This window comes from Danio aesculapii, chromosome 2 (genome assembly GCF_903798145.1).
Source record: "Danio aesculapii chromosome 2, fDanAes4.1, whole genome shotgun sequence".
In the NCBI taxonomy this organism is placed as follows: domain Eukaryota; kingdom Metazoa; phylum Chordata; class Actinopteri; order Cypriniformes; family Danionidae; genus Danio; species Danio aesculapii.
The window spans coordinates 50043589-50060131 of NC_079436.1; the positions used below are offsets into that span (position 1 = coordinate 50043589).

The window sequence follows — 16543 nt, forward strand, 5'->3', positions numbered from 1 at the left end:
GGTTATGGTCTGTCCGTACGCATCACAGATCAATCCTGATCGGTTACACCCCTAATGAAAATGTTTTTTGACCAATAGTTTTAGTCTTCTTTTCCTAAAATATCTTTGCAGCATACAACAACAAACAGAAATCTGCTCACCAATGAGGTACATGCCAATCCAGTCTCCGGCATCCACCTCCTCCTTGATGTCCCAGCTGAGGGTGATGTCCTGCGTCTGGCCGATGGTGTAGCTGGAGGTGCTGACGGTGAGGGTGGAGCGGCAGTGGGACGTCAGCAGGTCAGTGTCACTAGTGGAGCGCAGCACGGCTGCCGCCTGATCCTCCGCCACGCCGTTCTGGAAGTCCACATTGGGGAACTGCTCAGGATTAAAACTGTGTCGGATCGGGTCCTTACATCGCCTCCTGCCCTGAGATGCACGAGATGGAGAGGCCATAGCTGCAAGCCCGAGAAACCTGCTCTGGTACAAGTTCTGTAGAGAAGACCAAAGGACAGAGTGAACACAATGCATTGTTATACACACACACACACACACACACACACAAACGCTTTTCTGGAGCATGTGGTGTGAATGTCCAACCATGCAAGGCACTGAAAGAACAATCATGTCCTGAAGGGCTCAGATGCTGAGATTTCTCATGGTCAGTTTAGAAAAAAACACTAAACCGCTGGGAAAGGGCAGGTCGGGACATGTTTGAGCGACTGACACACTCAATGTCCCCTACAGGAGAATCATAAAACCACTTAATAGTGCCAACCATCTTGGAAATCTGTAAAGATTATCTGGATTTTTCTTGAAACTAAAGAAAACACAATGCATGTCACAAAGAGTTTGTGTTCATTATTTCAGGGTGTCAGTATTTACTGTTGATGCAGTCTTAATAAAAAGGTCACACATGTGCTTAAAGGCATAGTTCACCCAAAATGTTCAGATTTACTCTGTTTACTCTCCCTCAAGTGGTTCCAAATCTTTATATGTTTCTTCATTCTGTTAAAGATAAAAGAAGATATTTTGAAGAATGCTGAAAACATGTAACCATTGATTTCCATAGTAGGAAAAACAAATCATGTTTAAGTCAATAGTTACCGGTTTCCAGCATTCATCAAAACATCTTCTTTTGTGTTCAACAGAAGAAAAAACAGGTTTTGAACAAGAGAAGAGTGAGTAAATGATAACAATTAGAATTTTTATATGAACTGTCCCTTGAAAAAATATATTTTTTGTCTTGAGCAGCAATGAAAGAAACACAAAGTTTCTACTATGGTTTCTATTTCTGCAACATCACAGCTGAACGACACTGTAAAAAGTGTCAGTGATTTCAAATGGTAAATACTTTAAAAATGCTATAATACAATACATCTGCAATCTGGTTAACAGTATATTTCCTTAATATGTACGGTGAATAAATGTTAATTTACCTAAGGATTCCCTGCATTGCACTTAAATTTTTAGGTTTTTGTTGACATTTTTCTTTATAAAAAATCCCATCAGTGACATTAGAATTTTAAGTTACATCTAATGTTTATAAATGTTGTTTATTCCATTGCATTATTTATGTCTGTTATGATGGTTTATATTAGTTGTGTCAATGACACTGAGAACCTTCTATATATTAGCATGTTTCTCTGCTTGTGGGAAAAATTGTTTGTGATTATTATTTAAATGACTCTCATCAACATATGTTTATGATGTTAACATGCATGTCAAAAGATAAGATGTGTTAATGTTGGTAATTCAAAACACTGGTCTAGTAACGGCGACGCAGTAGGTAGTGCTGTCACCTCACATCAAGAAGGTCGCTGGTTCGAGCCTTGGCTGGGTCAGTTGACATTTCTGTGTGGAGTTTGCATGTTCTCCCTGCGTTCGCATGGGTTTCCTCCGGGTGCTCCGGTTTCCCCCACAGTCCAAAGACATGTGGTACAGGTGAATTGGTTAGGTTAAATTGTCCATAGTGTATGAGAGTGAATGAGTGTGTATGGATGTTTGCCCAGAGATGGGTTGCAGCTCGAAGGGCATCCGCTGCATAAAACATATGATGGATAAGTTGGCGGTTCATTCCGCTGTGGCGACCCCTGATTAATAAAGGGACTAAGCCGAAACGAAAATGAATGAATGAATGAATGGTCTAGTAACACTATAAATGAATAAAATACAGTAAGCCAAGGAAAGTTTATTTCTATAGCACATTTCATACAGAGTGGCAATTCAAAGTGCTTTACATAAACAGGAATAAAAAAAGACAAGTATACGAAAATGAAAAACAAATAATAAAAATCATTAAAAACAGATTAAATGTGTTAAAACCGGTTACAAAAGAATGAAAAAGAAATGTAAGACATAATAGTGCGATCTGTCGGATGTAGCACAGTGCTCATTCAGTAAAGGCACAGCTAAACAGATGTGTTTTCAGTCTTGATTTGAACATGTCTACTGTTGGAGCACATCTGATCATTTCTGGAAGCTGATTCCAGCAGCGAGGGGCGTAGTTGCTGAAAGCCGATTCACCCTGCTTTGACTGAACTCTTGGAATTTCTAGTTTATACGATTCTAAAGATCTGAGTGATCTGTTGGGTTTGTATTCAGTGAGCAAATCTGTAATGTATGCATCGGTAGTTTAGCGTACAAATTTGCACCGTATTTTTAACAACCACACCTGCCAATTTTTTTATCGTACATTTTACAGATTTGTTTCACTGCAGCATAAACTACTATGCCAATGATCACCTCAGGTGCTAAATGTGTGCATTTTTCAGGATTAAATGTTATCAGTACGGGTTTGAATACTAGACTGCGTGACATTTATTGTCATACTGAAAGTGCCAGCAGATGTTTACATCAGATCTTTAAAATAATATACATTTTAAACGTTAACGTCAGAAGGGTAACTTTTTTGCAAACCAACAACATCAGTCATTCGGTGTGTACTTTTAATAATGTTAATGAGGTTTAATATGTATTGTTTAGTTTATAAACCTATCCATTTTGTTGGGGTACAGTGCACAGTTCTGTGCTCCTGAATGTTTGTGCTTTTTAAATGTTTCGGTCGTGTCATATCTGGTGCCGGCGACACAGTGGCTCAGTGGTTAGCACTGTCACCTCACTGCAAGAAGGTTGCTGGTTCAAGTCCTGGATGAGTCAGTTTCTGTGTGGAGTTTGCATGTTCTCCCCATGTTGACGTGGGTTTCCTCCGGGTGAGGAAGAGATGCGCTATGGGTGAATTGGGTAAGCTAAATTGGCTGTAATGTATGAGTGTGTGAATGAGTGTGTATGGATGTTTTCCAGTACTGGGTTGCAGCTGGAAGGGCATCCGCTGTGTAAAACATATGCTGGATTAGGGCTGGGCGATATGGCCAAAAAAAATGATCACAATAATTTTTTTCATATCAGTCGATATCGATAATTATCACGATAAATATCAAATCTTTATATCCATCAATTTGAAAGGATTTTCAGCATATTAATAATAAAATAGAAAACAAAAGAACAATCTTAATTCAGCATTTACTCCAAGTTTTTAGCAACCAAAGACATTACCTACAAGTTATTGGATATTATTGTTCACCATAAAAAAATAATAAAATAAAAACAGGTTTGGAAGAAGTAAAAGGTGAGTTAATGGTCACAGAATTTTCCTTTTTGGATGAACTCTTCTTTTAACAGTGAATTTAGGGTGAAATATCCTTTAATATATATTTTATTTAGGGATGTTAATGATTACTTGATGATCGATTGATTGTCAATAACACTTTAATCGATAGACCTTAAACATGGACATGCGCTGTGAGACGCGTCCACTCAGTACATAATCAAGTGTGTGCCGTTTACCTTACTTATAGAGTCACTCTCTTGACACCGCATATTGCAGGAGGCATAAAAAAAACCCTGTTATGCGCAGATCTCCATTATATCCGTGGATGCTTTAACCAATTTTGTGTGACAGACTGGCATGAATAGGCCTGTGCAGACTCTCATTTTAAAAATCGCTCATCACTGTGAGACATGCGGGGAGCGTCTCCATTCACACGAGTGTCTGAGCTCTCTCATCAGACCGAGTTTAGTCTTCCGAGGAAACCTAAGAATACTATCAGTGCTGCGAATAGCTTGTAAAGACTGTCCAGCTCATGCTGCTCAAACCACGCTTAGTTAATGAATTAAAATGAAACAGGATGGTTTGATGGATTGTTTTGGCGCTAAAGCATATACTATAGCGGACTTGTTTTAAAACGCTTCACCCCAGATGTTATTCGTTCTTCTTGTACATTAGAATTAAATGACACATTATACAAAATGAAATTCGTTGCAAAACATACATTTTCAAGAAAAATATAGCCTTAAACAACTGCGGGTGGATGATGCTTCGCTCCGTAGAAAATAAGGATTTAATTAATGATCTGTTATAAACGTCTGTCATATATTTGCTGTACTTTTAATATGTCATTATTTTAAAGATTATGTCTTGAGCATTTCTCCTGGGTGATTATGTCCTTTATTAAGGCTGGTTCTTTTACCGTCGATGAGGGACAATATGTATTAAAAATTCCAAAGAAAATATCTTAATATTAAAATAGGATACAGCTTGACAACAAGAGTTCCTATCAATGTCATAACAAATGCCTTAAATAATGCAGCTTGTAGTTTACAGCATCAAGTGTTCACTGAGATGTGTTTGAGATTGTGTTGTCTGTCTTATCTTTCGTCTCAAATCATCTCAATCCATGCGTATTTAAGTGAGTGAGTGATGTCTGGTTTTTTATTTCTAATCAAATAAATACGAATGTAATAAAATTACGAAACTCTATACCTCTATAGTATGCATTATTACTCCTATTTTAGCTCAAAAATGGCCTTAATTGCTTTATTCAAAACATAAGGCTGTGTTGTGTCTATGCAAATGATTTAGACAATAGTTTCCATCCGTCACGGTTCATTCGCTATATAGGCTTTCTAAATACTGCATTTCCTGCATGTTTCAGCTCTGAAGTGCAAGAGGCAGTCAAGCGGCACACAGCAGACGTGACGGGACACACACACACACACGCATAGACATGAGTAACATAGAGCACAAAGAGCAGAGGCATCCGCTTCTCTGTGGCAAGCCAAAATCTGGGTAAAAACACAAACTGGTTTGCTTGTGGTTTTCTGTGCTGTATCAATGGGTCAGAGCGGATGACGAGTCATTTAACAACTACCTAGTGAACTGATGAGGTCTACCAGAGATTTTATCTAGATTTTGGATTTTAAAATAGATGAATTGCACTTCTCTGTAAAGGTTTTAAACAAGATAAGACTGTCTATACATGCTAAACTGCTTTATTATTAAAGTCAATACTTTCTACAACTGTAAATGTCAAGTGAACTACTATCGAAGTCAGAACTATTAGTAGGGCTGCTCGATTATGGGAAAGATCATAATCATGATTATTTTGGTCATAATTGTAATCAGGATTATTCAAAACGATTACTGAAGTCAAAATTATTCGCCCTTCTGTGAATTAAAAAAATATATATATATTTTCCAAATGATGTTTAATAGAGCAAGGAATTTTTCGCAGTATTTCCTATAATATTTTTTCTTCTGGAGAAAGTCTTATTTGTTTTATTTTGGCTAGAATAAAAGCAGGTTTAAATATTATGGAACCTATTTTAAGGTCAATATTACTAGCCCCTTAAGCAATATATATATATATATATATATATATATATATATATATATATATATATATATATATATATATATATATATATTTGATTGTCTGCAGAAGAAACTACTGTTATGCAAAGGCTTGCCTAATTACCCTAATTAAGCCTTTAAATGTCACTTTAAGCTAAATACTGGTATCTTGAAAAATATCTAGTAAAATATTATTTACTGTCATCATAGCAAAGATAAAAGAAATGAGTCATTAAGTTTAGAAATTGGTTGAAAAAAAAATCTTCATTCTATTAAACAGAAATTGGGAGAAAGGGTCGCTAATAATTCAGGAGGGCTAATATTTCTGACTTTAACTGTATATATGCACAGTTATTTTCCTCCATGTAAATAAGGAAAGGGAAATAAATACAATAGAATAAAAATATGAAACAAACTGCTTTAAGCTTTTCACTGTAAGAAAAAACTTTATTTATAGCTACACAAGTCCTTCAGTCAAGAGCAGTGAGGGATTTTCTCCTTTTGTTGTTTGATTAGTGATAAAAACAGTCGGTAGCAGGAATATTGCGCGCTGTCACTTTAAGAGCAGTAGCTTTCTGATTTATGGTTTCACTTTTACGTCTATTTTCATTCTCCTCAACTCATATGTTTATTACACAAATGAGGGTTAATATGAATAATCACTAAACACTGCGTTTTGACACAAATTTGCATGTATTTGACCATTAAAGCGCTCAAATTAAGTCATTGGATTGTCTTTGTTTTGCCTCACACTTTAACGGTAAAAAATCTGTTACCAGCTTTATTCAAATTTAATAAAACTTCTTAACTATTCATCTCCTTCACAAGAAGTATAATTCCCTTTCTAAATAAATAAACAATTAAAAAGTCTGCTCAGACGAGCGGACAGAACGCTACGGTTACTAAAGTAACCCTTCGTTCCCCGAGGGGGGGAACGGAAATGCTATGTGGAAACTTCCGCTATGGGGATTTCGTCAGAATCCAATCATCTGAAAGAGTATAAAAACGGGCCAATGAAATGCCAATGAGTTGGCAGCGTCAGCGTGCACAGCTGGCGTCAATGACAATCAGTCATGCTATAAAGACGCAGCGAGTGCCATGCTCGACATCCTTTTCTAGCTGAAGAGACTTTTGCGCTCAACAGTTAAGGGACAATCGTTGTGGCGAAGGAACATAGCATTTCCGTTCCCCCCCTCGGGGAACGAAGGGTTACTTTAGTAACCGTAGCGTTCCCCTTCGGATGGGGAACTCCAATGTTATGTGGAAACTTCCACTATGGGGAAATCTATGGAAAACGCCACAACGAAAGAACCTTACTGCGCCCCTGGCGAAGGGTGTGCCACGCAGTAGAGCGAGCGCACCTACAACGCCCCGAGACACAGTCTTCCAACGTGTCCCCTGGCCCTCACTTACCTGTTCAGAAACGGTTATATTTTTCGGGGAGTCGCAATAACCCAGTAAAAAGGTTTTGATACGACAGTACGTTGGGAAAGCGTTCAGTCCCGATAGGGAGGACGCTGCGGAGCTCACCTGCTACCCAGAGGGGAGACCTGGTGACAAACTATGGACCAGCCCAGAGATGGGGGGGTCCTAGCATAAGGATGGTTAGCGGGGAGGGAAGACACGAGCCCGCCTAGAAGGGGGGACTAAACCGTGGCTGAGTGAGCGTATGGGATCGCCAGCGGGGATCACGCATAGCAGGCACCTATACCCAGAACGCGGGCTGACCAGCGGGCATGCCAACAACGTAACGGGCCAACACCTGACTCCTCCGCTGAGTCAAATGCTGGGGGCCTCGGAGGAACTCTGCAGGGTTCGCCAAATGGGGAACAGAACTGACAAAGCTGAAAAGGCGCACGTATCTCCGGGTTAGGGAAAAAAGGCGCAGCAAGCATATTTCGACACCTCAACCGAATTGTTTCCTCAATCACCAAGGGTTACCTAATAACCTTGAGGAAACCAGCTCCACTCGCAGATTGTAAAACCTTGCAAATGTATTAGGTGTCACCCAACCCGCAGCTCTACAAATGTCCGTTAGAGAGGTGCCGCGTGCTAACGCCCAGGAGGATGCGATGCTCCGAGTGGAGTGCGCTCTCACCCCCGGGGGACACGGCTCACCCTGGCTCTGATAAGCGAGGGAGATGGCATCCACTATCCAGTGGGCCAACCTCTGTTTAGATACGGCACTTCCCTTCTGCCGACCACCGTAACAGACAAAGAGCTGGTCAGAGGATCTAAAGCTCTGAGTGCGGTCCACATACACTTGCAAAGCGCGAACAGGACACAATAATGAAAGGGTTGGGTCTGCCTCCTCCGCGGGCAGCGCTTGCAGGCTCACTACCTGATCCTTAAACGGCGTGGTAGGAACCTTGGGCACATAGGTCTCAGGATAACGTGAGAGTAGGCCGGCCCGAATTCTAGGCACGAGTCACTGACCGAAAATGCCTCCAGGTCCCCAACCCTCTTAATCGATGCCAACGCGACCAGCAGAGCTGTCTTCAAGGACAGAAATCTCAAGGATACTGAGTCAAGTGGCTCGAAGGGATCCCCACGTAGGCTCGTTAGCACTGCCGCGAGATCCCAAGAGGGCATGAGAGGGGGGCGGGGTGGAAACATCCGCCTCGCACCTCTGAGGAACCGGATGATGAGGTTATGCCTCCCCACGGTGCCGCCATCCACCGCATCATGATGAGCGGAGATGGCGGCCACGTAAACCTTCAGTGTGGAGGGCGACAGCCTCCGCTCCAACCTGTCCTGAAGGAAAGAAAGCACGACACTGATCTGGCAAGATCGGGGGTCTTCTCGGCGAGAAGCGCACCACTCAGTGAATAGACTCCACTTCAGGGCGTAGGCATGCCTCGTAGAGGGTGCTCTAGCCTGAGTGATGGTATTAACCACCGCCAACGGTAGGTTACCTAAGTCTTCCTCGATGCGTCTAGGGACCACACGTGGAGGTTCCACAGATCTGGGCGAGGGTGCCAGATGGTGCCCTGTCCCTGAGAGAGTAGGTTCTCTCTCAACGGGATCCGCCAGGGAGGGGCCATCGCGAGGAGGGAGAGTTCTGATAACCAGGTCCGGTTGGGCCAGAGAGGTGCAACTAGCAAAACCTGCTCCTCGTCCTCCCTGACCTTGCACAGTAACTGCGCGAGTAGGCTCACTGGGGGAAACGCATATTTGCGCATGCCCCGAGGCCAGCTGTGGGCCAAAGCATCCGTGCCGAGGGAGCCCTCGGTCAGGGAAAAAAACCACTGGCAATGAGCGTTCTCGGCGGAAGCAAACAGGTCGACCTGGGCTCCCCCGAAGCGCGCCCATATCAGCTGAACAGACTCGGGGTGGAGCCGCCATTCTCCCGGGGTAAGGAGCTGCCGTGAGAGCCCGTCGGCCGCACGGTTGAGCCCGCCCGGAATGTGAACAGCACGCAGTGACTTCAACCGCGTATGACTCCAGAGGAGCAGACGGCGAGCGAGCTGAGACATGCGGCGGGAGCGTATACCCCCCATACGGTTGATATACGCTACCGTCGCCGTGCTGTCCGTCCTGACCAGCACGTGTTGCCCCCTCAGCACCGGTAAAAAGCGGCGCAGGGCGAGAAACACTGCCAACAGCTCCAGGCAGTTGATATGCCAATGCAGCTGGGTTCCCTTCCAAAGGTCCGCAGCAGCATGCCCGCGACACACGGCCCCCCAACCCGTACTGGAAGCATCTGTCGAAACGACAACATGCCTGGACGCCTGACCTAAGGGCACTCCGGCCCGTAGGAAGGAGGGGTCCCTCCAGGGGTGAGGGCGCGGCGACACAGCGCAGTGACAGTCACTCGGTGTGTGCCCGCGTGCCATGCGCGTCTGGGGACCCGATCGTGAAGCCAATGCTGTAGTGGTCTCATATGGAGCAATCCGAGCGGCGTGACCGCGGCTGCGGATGCCATATGCCCCAGGAGCCTCTGAAATAATTTCAGGGGGACCACTCTTTTCCTGTCGAACTCTCTCAGACAGTTCAGCATTACCTCGGCGCGCTCCCGTGAGAGGCGCGCCTCCATAGTGATCGAGTCCAGCTCCAGCCCGAGAAAGGAGATGCTCTGCACGGGGGCGAGCCTGCTCTTTTCTCGGTTGACCTGAAACCCCAACAGGTGGAGGTGCCGGAGCACCTTGTCTCTGTGCACAATCAACTGCTCCCGAGTGTGGGCTAAAATCAGCCAGTCGTCGAGATAGTTGAGTATGCGGATGCCCGCGAGCCGAAGGGGCGCGAGGGCACCCTCCGCGAGCTTGGTGAAGACCCGCGGAGACAGAGAGAGCCCGAAAGGGAGGACCTTGTACTGCCATGCTCAACCTTCGAACGCAAACCGCAGAAACTGCCGGTGGCGTGGAAGTATGGAGATATGGAAATACGCGTCCTTCAGATCTATTGCTGCAAACCAATCCTGAGGACGGACGCATCGGATGATGCGCTTCTGCGTAAGCATTGTGAAGCGCAGCTTGTGAAGGCAGCGGTTCAAAACGCGCAGATCTAGGATTGGCCGTAGCCCACCGCTCTTTTTGGGCACGATGAAGTACGGGCTGTAAAACCCGCTCTCCATCTCGGCTGGAGGGTCGGCTCGATTGCATCCTTCGCCAGGAGGACAGCAATCTCCCCTCGCAAGACAGGGGCGGACGCAGGGCTGACCCTGGTGTAATATACGCCCGTGAACCTGGGAGGCCGTTTCACGAACTGAATCGCATAACCGAGTCTGATCGTACGGATGAGCCACCGCGATGGGCTGGCCCGCGCTAACCAGGCAGGCAGCGCCCTCGCAAGTGGCCCCCCCCGCGCGATCGCTGACGTGCCAGTGGTGGGGCAGCGTGGAGTGAGTGGGCTTGCCCGGGAAGCGCTGGGGTCCCACGGGAGAGCAGGAGACGAGAGACTCGCTCTCGTCTCGCACCCAAACTCCAGAGGAGGGGCTGAGAGGGGGAGAGAAAGGAGACCGTTCTCTCGCGCTCCGTGAGCCCTTGGCGAAATGCACCGATCCTGCGAGCTGGAAGGCATAGCGTCCCAGACTGGCAGTGTTCGGGCTGTCACATCCGGGGAAGGAGAAAAAAGCTCTTTCATTGGGTTTTGAGTGGCGTTGAAAAACGCCTTTGATGTTATTTGTTGAGCCCGGCCCCCCACCGGGGAAAGAGCAAGTTCTCTCTTCTCCGGATGGCCCGTCTCAGGGACGCTTCGCGGTCCGTTTACCGGACTTAACGGCGCTCTGGGGCGGGGGCGCTGGCTGCCTGCGGGATGCTCGGCGCGGCCGCTTGGCCGGAGGCGCGGGCACCGGAGCAGGTCTTGAAGCCGCAGGCGGGCGCCCTCGGCGAGGAGCAGCGGAGGTGGATGGCTCGGCGGGGGGAGCGGTCTTACGTACCCGCCGATAGATGACTTTGCCCATCGCATCCGACTGCTCTCTCACCGCGGTGAACTCCTGGGTGAATTCACCCACGGTGTCGCCGAACAGGCCAGCCTGGGATATGGGCGAGTCAAGAAAGCGAACTTTGTCAACTTCGCGCATATCTGCCAGGTTAAGCCAGAGGTGGCGTTCCTGGACCACTAGTGTGGCCATCGACCTTCCCAGGGCACACGCCGCTGACTTGGTGGTACGCAGAGCATAGTCAGTTGCGGTGCGAAGCTCATGGAGCAGGCCTGGGTCGGAACCACCCTCGTGCAGCTGGGCCAGCGCCTGCGCTTGGTAGCGCTGGTAGGTGGCCATAGCGTGCAAGGCGGAAGGATCCGGATCCTCGTCGGATAGTGATAGCCCACCCTCCGATGAAATGATGGACATCTGGTCCTCGGTGTCATCAAGCGAGAGGGCGACCATCCCTGAGGATGGAGCGCTTCTCTCGCTCAAAGCTTGGATGGAGCGCGCTGAGGAGTGGGAGGTCCGCGAGCCCGAGGGCGGCGGATTTACTCCTACTGTGACCCTCAGATCTGCCCGAGTGCCAACCGCAGAGCGGGGGACAACTGGGGTGGGTCGCCCTTTTGCAAGGGCGAGCCGCGATCTTAGCTGCGCAACAGACATGACGTCGCAATGACGGCATGAACTGCCCGCGAGCACCGCATTGACGTGCTGGACCCCCAGACATGCCACACAGTGCTCGTGCCCATCATCCGGGGACAGGGAACCACCACATCCAGAAACGCACGGCCGGAACGACATCTTTAAAAAGACGCGCTGCTCGGCCGTGTTGCTCTTTTAGGAAACTTGTTTCCTTACACCAGCCGCTCTTTGAGGACCGGAGCCAAAGAACGCCAGGCAAGGGCGAAGAACCCAGCTCGACCGACTGCCGATGCGTATACACGCTCTAGACCGGGAGAACTGCGTCTCGAACTCTCTCTGCAGTACAGCTTGGAGAAACCCTCAGTAACTCTCTCAGAAACTCGCGAAAGGCTCTGAAAGCGAAAGGATGTCGAGCATGGCACTCGCTGCGTCTTTATAGCATGACTGATTGTCATTGACGCCAGCTGTGCACGCTGACGCTGCCAACTCATTGGCATTTCATTGGCCCGTTTTTATACTCTTTCAGATGATTGGATTCTGACGAAATCCCCATAGTGGAAGTTTCCACATAGCATTGGAGTTCCCCATCCGAAGGGGAACTAACTTGATTCTGAATATTCATAATTAATAATAACTTGTTATTATTGATCATTAATATTCATAAATTGCGCTAATTTCATTACATTTACAAACATTTTGCAATATAATTTGATTGAAAAATGCGTTTACTCTCAACATGTATACGGAAAAGTAATTCACTAAGTATTTTTGTTATTATACCTGTTAAGAGTAACCCAGGGTATATGCAGGAATCCTAAAGGAAATTTCAATACCTAGACTTTTTAACGACCTTCTAAGGATATTTTGAGACTTTCGTCACCACTTCAAGTTCTAATCATTATCAAAACCTTTAACCTAATAAACAATTGTTAATAAACAGTTGTAGTTAAATAAACGAATGGAGCACAACCATGCAACAGAACTCAGGTAAGCTCGGAAGAAACAAACCTTGAAAGAATAAATGACACAGTTGTTTTCAGTGACAGGCTTCAGCCACTGTTTAAACTCGTCTTTCTTTAACCAGGAGTACGCAAACTTGCATTATCACATTTTGCCATCTATTTTGCTCTATTGCAGAGTTATTCAATTAGTTTGTCATGGGGGCCAGTTCATGAAAAGCATCCCAAATGAAGGGCCGGAGAGATATGACTTGCAATATGAGTGATGACACAACAGCATATAAGAGCCCATATGTTGTATTTTTGCTCCTTTAGACACCCACGTTGTATTTTTCTACATTAAAATGTTAATATATTGTATTTTGAAACTACATAATATTGCATTGCACAATGGGGCTTTTTTTAACAAACATTTAAATATTGTATTTCAAAGCACAGTAAAAGCAGTGCATTGCTTAAGTAGGCTTCTTCTACATTCAGACACATTCATATGTTGTGTTTTGAACTGCAGTACAATAATGGATGCAACAATTATAGATTTTGGTTATACGATTATATAGTCTGAAGAATAATCATGGTTTCATGGTTACCGTGTCTAATGTAAATTTAAGCTTTATATTAGGTGAGTATTTAAATGAACTGTTGTTATCATCTGCGTTCAGACATACATAATAATTTTAATAATTTGTAATAATTCGTCGAACCTATCTTTTGTTTACATTGCACTGAAAGCCACGCACAACTCTCATAGCTAAAGCATGAGATGTTTTCTACTCTGTGAAAAGTGCGAGCGCATCCCTCCCATCCCTTCAACTGCAGCTCGTGCTGTATTGAACATATCACTTCATAACTATAGCGGCAGTCAAAGTAAATTAATTTCTGATGTCTTGGTCACACTATTTGGAGGGCCCTGCTCTATGGTTTCGCTACATGTGGAGAGCGTCACATCACATTTGTTGCAAATTACTTGACATCACCCGGAAATAGGAGCTCGGCCGGACACACCCGGCCCGAACCAATCAAGGAAAATAAATATATTTAGGCTTTTTAATACATTTTAAGGGCCTTAATTTTCTCATTATTGATTTATCAACTTTCAATACTTTTTAAGACCCCGCGGACACCCTGTAACCTTATTTAGCAACTTAGGTTAACATCGTAATAATACCGTATACCGTGATAAAAGCATCCACAATTAATCACAACAAAAACATTTTGATACCAACTATGTTTCATGATTTCTCAGGTTTGGTGTGACGCTTGGACTAACACACTAACATTTCCAAATACACAACATGGTTTTCATTAATATTTCATGCTATTTAACCATAGATACGGAGTTTAAAACCTATATAAAACCTGCCATTTATACAGAATGTGTGATGTTGAGTAGATACTGTATTCCTAAGAAACTTGATAATAATAACTGCAACAAAATACACGATGTGTCAGGTTTCTTGTGTCTTTCAATGACTTTCATAAAGACATAGCACTTCCTTTCTCAACAGAATGCAAGTGGAAAATATTAAACAATATGTGTGGAATAAAAAAATCCAGGAAACCAAATTACAGTGTCACGTTTTTGTGAAAGGTGCAGATCTTGATAGAAAAGAGGAAACATAACTATTCATTCATTCATTTTCCTTCTGCTTAGTCCCTTTACTCATCTGGAGTGGCCACAGCGGAATGAATCGCCAACTTATCCAGCATATGTTTTACACAGCGGATGCCCTTCCAGCTGCAACCCAGTACTGGGAAACATCTATACACACACATACACTACAGCCAATTGAATTTATTCAATTTATCTATAGCGCATGTCTTTGGACTGTGGGGGAAACTCGAGCACCTGGAGGAAACCCACACGAACACGGGGAGAACATGCAAACTCCACACAGAAATGACAACTGACCCAGCCTGGACTTGAACCAGCGACCTTCTTGCTGTGAGGCGACAGTGCTAACCACTGTTGTTAACATGAAGAAATCTGTGTTACGAGTTCTGATAAACAATCATATTTTGAATTTAAATAGTTTCTTTGTCTTGAGTTTACATTAATTTTACATTTGATTAGCCAAAATTACAAGTTTCAATCTTTTAATTGTGATTAATTGCAAAAAAAATTGTGATTAATTAGTTAATTTTTTAATCGATTAACAGCACTAATATTAAATACATTATAAAGCACCATTTCATGAGTGAGTCCATATTCTGTGCTTCTGAATGGCTATATTTACCTTTCTGTTGTGTTTCGTCTGGTGCAAACAGCTAAATTGCTTATCACTGCGTATCTCATCATGTAGCATGATGTTAGGACACACGGTTACAATGTAACCTGCTCACTTAATGTTTACCTTCATAATATTTATATTATTTGCGAATTATTAACCTCATGTGGAACTCTGAATCTGCATCTCATTTCGGAGTCTGCTACTGTCCAGTCTGTGGTTGCATTTCAGTCACGGACGCACACTTTGAGAGCATTTCTGACTGAATGAATGAATGAATGAAATACGTAGTTTTCCACTAAGGCAACCCAGAGTGCTGAAATATAATTGGCTAAACTGGCAGTGGGAGGGTTAAATGACCCAAACAAAGACATAACACACATTATTAAAGCAGAATATCTGACTTCAGCATAGTTTTTCAGATAAACAGGAATGTTCAATTGAATGTTTTTTAAATATCTGCAAACATATTATGGTATTTTTATGCATAATAAGAGTCAAAAATTTGCATACAGCACCTTTAAATCTAAAAAACATGGATATTGCTTATACTATTATCGTAATAACAATATTTATTTATATATATATATATTGTGCAGCCCTAATCAGCATCTCAATTTGCACTCCAGCTATTTTGTGTCAATAAAACGGAGCAAAGAAATAGAAAAAAGTTCCCTATTGTGCACTCTCATTAACCTTTATGAACATCATGTGTGTCCGCACTGCTGGAGGTCGAGTGATTGCTGTTCTGAGATCAGCCGGTGACCTCCAGGATGTGACCGGCCAGCCAATTCATGCACCTTTTTCGTGTTTTACGTACATGCATTTGGTAGTCAACATAGAGAAACATTATGGATTGAAAAGTGAGCATAAAAATAGAAGTTGTGTTGTGTAATGTATCATCTGAGTGAAACGGCTTCTTGAAAGCATGTACTGTATGGCGGGGCTCGATTTTTGTCCACTGGGTATTGGATTGCTGTTTGCTTTTAGTGGATTTTATTTGATTGACAGGTTGACCCGCCCTCACACCAGTAAACATGTCCTCCCTCGGATGATGTCATTGAAGAGTTATTTTGAATTAAATTGATGTAGACAGTATCCCATAAAAATAAAGAGTTGTTCTGTGGTCAGTTGCAGAAATCAACTGGTGTAGTCTCAAAAAGATGTAAAATACTATAATATTATATTGTTGTTGTTGTGTTATTGTTTAAAATTGTAAAATAGTATAACATAATATTGTAAAATATTTTTGGAGTTTAAAATAAAACAATCCTGCTTTAATCCACTCTAAAATAAACTGTATTTAAAAAACTGAAGTCACATTTAGTGTCACATGATTGTTATCCTCAACAATATTACGTATTTTCCCAGTATCGTGCAGCCCTAAAATAGAGTACATTTTTATATTATTTCCAACACAATCTCACGGCAATGCGTAACTTTTTGATTTAGTGGCTAATTCATATGAATTCGTATGATTTAGTACACTTTTCTCATCCCCCAATGACGGTTGGGTTTAGGGGTGGAGTTGGGTGCCACGCCTCCTTTTTAAAATTTTTGTATTTCTTTTTACGACTAAACCTGAAAGAATTCAAACGAATTAGCCACTAAACTGACAAAACGTAAACTAGTTACGTTTCCTCGTGAGATCAGGCTGGTTATTTCACTCAATTCCAAT

The 16543-nt window shown here is 43.6% G+C and overlaps 1 protein-coding gene across 2 annotated transcripts in view; it reads right to left on the reverse strand.

The window, feature by feature from the left end:
• Window positions 1-16543, reverse strand: part of hecw1b (HECT, C2 and WW domain containing E3 ubiquitin protein ligase 1b) — a 102887-nt gene that overhangs the window by 74512 nt on the left and 11832 nt on the right. For both annotated transcript variants that reach the window (XM_056481686.1, XM_056481677.1), the window contains exon 2: window positions 141-471. In XM_056481686.1, the coding sequence (XP_056337661.1) occupies window positions 141-471 (331 nt within the window). The remainder of the gene's footprint in view (window positions 1-140; window positions 472-16543) is intronic.